The 6,000-nt window shown below is 29.9% G+C and overlaps 1 protein-coding gene across 1 annotated transcript in view; it reads right to left on the minus strand.

Moving 5' to 3' along the window:
- The window catches only part of LOC143246652 (protein scribble homolog), a 252,713-nt gene that overhangs the window by 111,671 nt on the left and 135,042 nt on the right, over positions 1-6,000 (minus strand). Inside the window, 4 exon segments of the mRNA XM_076493711.1 lie at positions 801-914; positions 2,254-2,351; positions 3,222-3,321; positions 5,813-5,879. Coding sequence (XP_076349826.1) covers positions 801-914; positions 2,254-2,351; positions 3,222-3,321; positions 5,813-5,879 — 379 coding nt within the window.

The raw sequence follows: 6,000 nt of genomic DNA on the forward strand, positions 1-6,000 counted from the left end.
TATAATTTAGTTAGTTATACGAGGTTATATGATTCTTTTAGTGGGTAAGTAACTTCGTTTAGTAGCACGAGAATATTATTTTTTTTATTTCTGACTTTATGAGTCAACTGACAACCTATAAAGATGTTTAATTAATTACCTGATAATCTATAGATAATTAGTGAATTGGTTGATAATCTATCATTTTTTTATTGAATAATTTTATAATCTATATTTTTAATGAATAATTTGATAACCTATAAAATGTTTAACGAATAATTTGATAATCTATAAACATGATTAATGAATGACCTGATAATATAAGGGCTGTTTAATGCTTTCAATTTTAAAACAGTAATAAAGCTTACTTCCAACTTTTTGGAAAAAAAAAAAGGTTTACAGTGACCAATTATACATCAGTAACTTTATGGAAAAACAATAACATTAATTCACTTCCCAGAATATCACATAAATACATGTTATTGTTTTAACTTTCAGTTTGGTTAGTTTCATTTTGAATTTTGTACAAAGCTGCACAAGAGCTATATGTGCTAGCAGTCCTTAATTTAGCAGTGTAAAACTAGACAGAAGGCAGCTAGTCATTACCACCCATCACCAACTCTTGGGTTACTCTTTTACTAATGAATAGCGGGATTGACCATCGCATTATAACACCCCCATGGCTGAAAGGGTAAGCATGTTTCATGTGACGGGGATTTGAACCTGCAACCCTCGGATTATGAGTCGAGTGCCTTAACCACCTGACCATGCTGGGCCTAAACTTTCAGTATCTTTTGTAAACAAGTTTCAAATGTACTTACCTCGTCATGGGACACAACATGACCATCAATGTTCTTTGCTTTATAGACAAGTAACTTGTGAAGTCTTGCTTTCATTTCCTTGGGATGAGGAGTGTCATGTCTGATAAACTGAGTCTTTAAAAAATAATGAAAAAATATACATGTTAAAATATTTAGAACTTACTTTAATTACAGCTAATCGTACTAAGTTACTGACCACAACTGTCTTTTCTATTTTAAAGAATTAAAATAACACACCTAATGAAACTTCTGATAGAAACTATACAACCATTAAATGACTGACCAATTCTGTTTGTAACATGGGTCACCACTGAATGTTTTTTTAAACCACCTAGAACAGTTTAACTCTAAATATAAAAAATAACTTGGTAATTGTTTATCATATTAGTTCAAAAAAATTTATAAATTAAGTTCAGGCCATTGTACACAGATAGATCATTTTAATAAAATATTGAACCTTCATAAAAAACACACTTATTTCAACTTTAACAAAAGAACACGTTTTTACTATTAAAAAACACAGACACTATACATTTTATATACAACACTAAATATTTTAACGTTCACAAAAAAACATACTAAGTTTGATGTTAATATTTAAAACATTAGTTTGATACTGCAACAAGATTAGGCATTTTAAAATACAACAAACAATAATTATAGTTCATCATCAGTATCTAGTTTACATTGAAAGGCTCATTGTTAAAACAAATGATGTACATTTTGTTGTATCCTAGCTGGCCTTACGAGCACCGTAACTGATAAAACAAAGATTTCATCAACAGTGGATACAGCAGGTATAACGTGGCTGACATATCAGTATAAATTTTTCTTTACTTTCATTTCTAATTTCTAACGACAAGAAACAGAATTATCCAATTCTTAAGTCTGCACTATTCACAAAAGTCGTTTTTGGTAAAAATATTTGCAGTTTATTAATATCTTTAATGGTGTACAAATGCTCTTAACCATAATATTTTAACTATTTTAACCATAATATTTTAACTATTTTAACCATAATATTTTACATATGTGCAATTAAAGTTTCCAATTTATTGAAACACATGTAATTAAAAAGAAATGACTCCAGGGAAGTCTCGAACAAAAAAGGAACAAGTTGATTAGACAAATAATAAATTTTGCGTGCTTTAACATGAAAATACAATTTATCAGACGTTTTCATAAAGGTTCTCTGTCTATCAAGCAATTAATATAAATAATGTATCAGCCATTACTGTGTCCGTTGTATGCAAGCTGGCTCGAACAGCTGCTTCAGAGCAAAAGGCCGAGTTGGAACTGAATATAGCAGATATGGAGTAGTTTCCGTATTATTACCATACACTTCATTTCCACTCACAATTTACTGTTAGGAATCTATTACCAAGTTTACTGACAGGTAGTAATAAAGTGAATTAACACTCAGACCCGACACACATCCTGTGTTTTTACCAACCTCTTTTCCTTCTTTGTCTTGTTCGCTTTCATTACAAAACCTGACAGTTGATTCTCTCTCTTCACCTTTGTGATTCCACTTTTCTTGAAGTGGACTCTCTGTCATGTGAACAACAAAGACATACTTAGTTATGACTGCTTTCTGAACAAGAGAGATTAGAATAATTCATAACAGGACGAAAAGTACATAGGGTGCAACGTCAGATGATGAAGCTGCACGCCCACTTTGAAAAAGAATAAAATGCTACTGTACATAATACACATTACATGTGTTTCTAAGCTTGATGAATGTACACAATCAGCTCGTGATGATTCAACCGTGATTATAAACAATGACATTATTTTTTATGACATTATTTTTATGGTATTATTTTTTACAACAATAAACAGCTAAATTATTTAAATCTCTCATAAATTTCACACAACATTTCTGCTAAGTTAAGCAAAAAAAAATACGTTGAAAAAATAAACTAACATTTTGTTATTACCTCTTTGTTTTCAGTATTTTATTTTTGGAGTTATATTTGATTATATAGATATATCACTTTTTCTTCAGGTAAATGTTTAAAAATCTTTAGATAGTTTCTCATGGAAAAAAAATATTTTTATTACCATTACATGTTTTTTTTTACTTAATGGAAAATGTACATATTACAAAAAACAACAACTGAATCATTACCACGGTTTAGAAGCAACTAAAATCTTCAACATCACATTTACAAATGACTTACAAAAGAGATGATACTGCATTACTGAAAAGCAGCTTTGTGCTCGCAGGATAAAATACATAAAATTTAGTACAAATAATAACACATGATAGTCTACGTTTAGCTTTAATCTTTCAAAAGACTGTGATGGTGTCTGCTACTTCATGACAACACTTCCTTTAACTCAAATAAATCTAATTATTTTCATGAACACTCACAGGTTTTGAACACTGATAATTAAAACTGTAATTATGGAACTTACCAAGGTTTTGTTGTTGTTGTTCTTGTTGAGGCAAGAGAAAGCACGTCAATATTTTCATGCCATCAAGTTCATCAGACTGAAATTTCAGTAACGGTTTTGACTGAAAAAAAAACAACAAATTTCTATTTTCCCGAATAATACTAACAAAAAAATGAAGGGCAGATATTTCAATTTTATTTCTATTTTTAGTATTTGTTTCACTCAAAAAAAGAATAAAATAAACCCATAAATTACATACAATGGAAAATCGAAGTTCATTTAAGTGCTATAATACCTGAAAACTACACTAACACAAAAGTTACTTACCATTAAATGTACAAATAAAATATTCATACAGAGCTACTTTTTAACACCTGAAGAACTAACCCTAAATAATTTTTTAAAGCATGGACACCTATTTTCACATATGCAGAGAGTACTGTGACATAGATATAACTGTTAAATAACATTAAAACCTTATGATATATGTTTCACAAAGTGGATCAACTTTGAGTTTATGATGCATATTTTGTAGGCCAGCAAATTTAAACTTCAGTTAAATGACTACTGTCTTTCATGATGAAACACCTAATCTTTCCCAAAACTAAGTAATAAGACATGTTCTACATGTTCCAGTACTGTGTATATACGTTGTTATTTTAGCAATCTAACTAATAAGATATCTAAAGGTTCTACATGATCCAGTGCTGTGTAAATAAGTTGTTATTTTAACAAACTAAGTAATAAGACATCTAGAAGTTCTACATGTTCCAGTACTGTGTATATACGTTGTTATTTTAACAAACTAAATAATAAGACATCTAGAAGTTCTACATGTTCCAGTACTGTGTATATACGTTGTTATTTTAACAAACTAAGTAATAAGACATGTTCTACATGTTCCAGTACTGTGTATATACGTTGTTATTTTAGCAATCTAACTAATAAGATATCTAAAGGTTCTACATGATCCAGTGCTGTGTAAATAAGTTGTTATTTTAACAAACTAAGTAATAAGACATGTTCTACATGTTCCAGTACTGTGTATATACGTTGTTATTTTAGCAATCTAACTAATAAGATATCTAAAGGTTCTACATGATCCAGTGCTGTGTAAATTAGTTGTTATTTTAACAAACTAAGTAATAAGACATCTAGAAGTTCTACATGTTCCAGTACTGTGTATATACGTTGTTATTTTAACAAACTAAGTAATAAGACATGTTCTACATGTTCCAGTACTGTGTATATACGTTGTTATTTTAGCAATCTAACTAATAAGATATCTAAAGGTTCTACATGATCCAGTGCTGTGTAAATTAGTTGTTATTTTAACAAACTAAGTAATAAGACATCTAGAAGTTCTACATGTTCCAGTACTGTGTATATACGTTGTTATTTTAACAAACTAAGTAATAAGACATGTTCTACATGTTCCAGTACTGTGTATATACGTTGTTATTTTAGCAATCTAACTAATAAGATATCTAAAGGTTCTACATGATCCAGTGCTGTGTAAATACGTTGTTATTTTAACAAACTAAGTAATAAGACATCTAGAAGTTCTACATGTTCCAGTACTGTGTATATACGTTGTTATTTTAACAAACTAAATAATAAGACATCTAGAAGTTCTACATGTTCCAGTACTGTGTATATACGTTGTTATTTTAACAAACTAAGTAATAAGACATCTAGAAGTTCTACATGTTCCAGTACTGTGTATATACGTTGTTATTTTAACAAACTAAGTAATAAGACATCTAGAAGTTCTACATGTTCCAGTACTGTGTATATACGTTGTTATTTTAGCAATCTAACTAATAAGATATCTAAAGGTTCTACATGATCCAGTGCTGTGTAAATAAGTTGTTGTTTTAAAAATCTAAATAATAATACATATAGAAGTTTTACATGTTCCAGTACTGTGTAAATAGTTTTTTAACAATCTAACTAATAAGATATTGTTAAGTTGTTTGAATTAAACTGCAATTATGAAAAGGGAAAGATATATAAACGATGATGAAAACACCACAGGGAACTGTTCATGATCTGTGGTAACAATTTCTCGTCCAATCATCTTGTCCTGGCCACCTCCATGACTGGATGAACTTAAGCTTTGCCTTCTTTGATAAAATACCAGCTTAGTATGGATAGATAAGATACCAGTAAGGTGTGGCTCTACTGAGAAAAAGTATCTAACCACTCTACACATCTATATGTAAATATATTCCATAAAATTAAACTACAAGTTACATCCTTTGAAGATATCTTCTAATTACTATGGTGTCTTTGGATTGCTTAAACAAGACTTCAGAAGTTTGTTTACAGACAGCTGATGGACATCAGGAAGCAGGTAATGAAAAGGAGGGGTTTCAATGGATCAGAAGTCATGTTGCAAAAAACTGTTCGTAAACAAGCACCATCACACGATGAAAGGCTGTACGTGTTAGACTCGCATCTTTGTATAGATTGTGAACACCCATCTACAAGATGCAACATCAACTTACTTAAATATATAAAAACCTACTCAGAAAAATCTCAACAAAGGATTTTTCACTTACAAATTTTCTTTAGGTGATTAAGTGTTAAGTACTTTAATTATAATATACCTGATTTTCAGATAGCCATAAAGCCTTGAGATTCAGTCCAGTGATGGTTATAGGAAGAAACTGGAGCCTATAAAAGAAAGAGAGAACTTCTGATAGATTTCTAAAATCCAATTATTAAATAAATGATAACCTAAGTAACACAATACTAATATAACAAATTGTTTGTTGTCTGCTGCAAGGACTTAACC

Source organism: Tachypleus tridentatus, chromosome 3 (genome assembly GCF_004210375.1).
Source record: "Tachypleus tridentatus isolate NWPU-2018 chromosome 3, ASM421037v1, whole genome shotgun sequence".
NCBI lineage: Eukaryota > Metazoa > Arthropoda > Merostomata > Xiphosura > Limulidae > Tachypleus > Tachypleus tridentatus.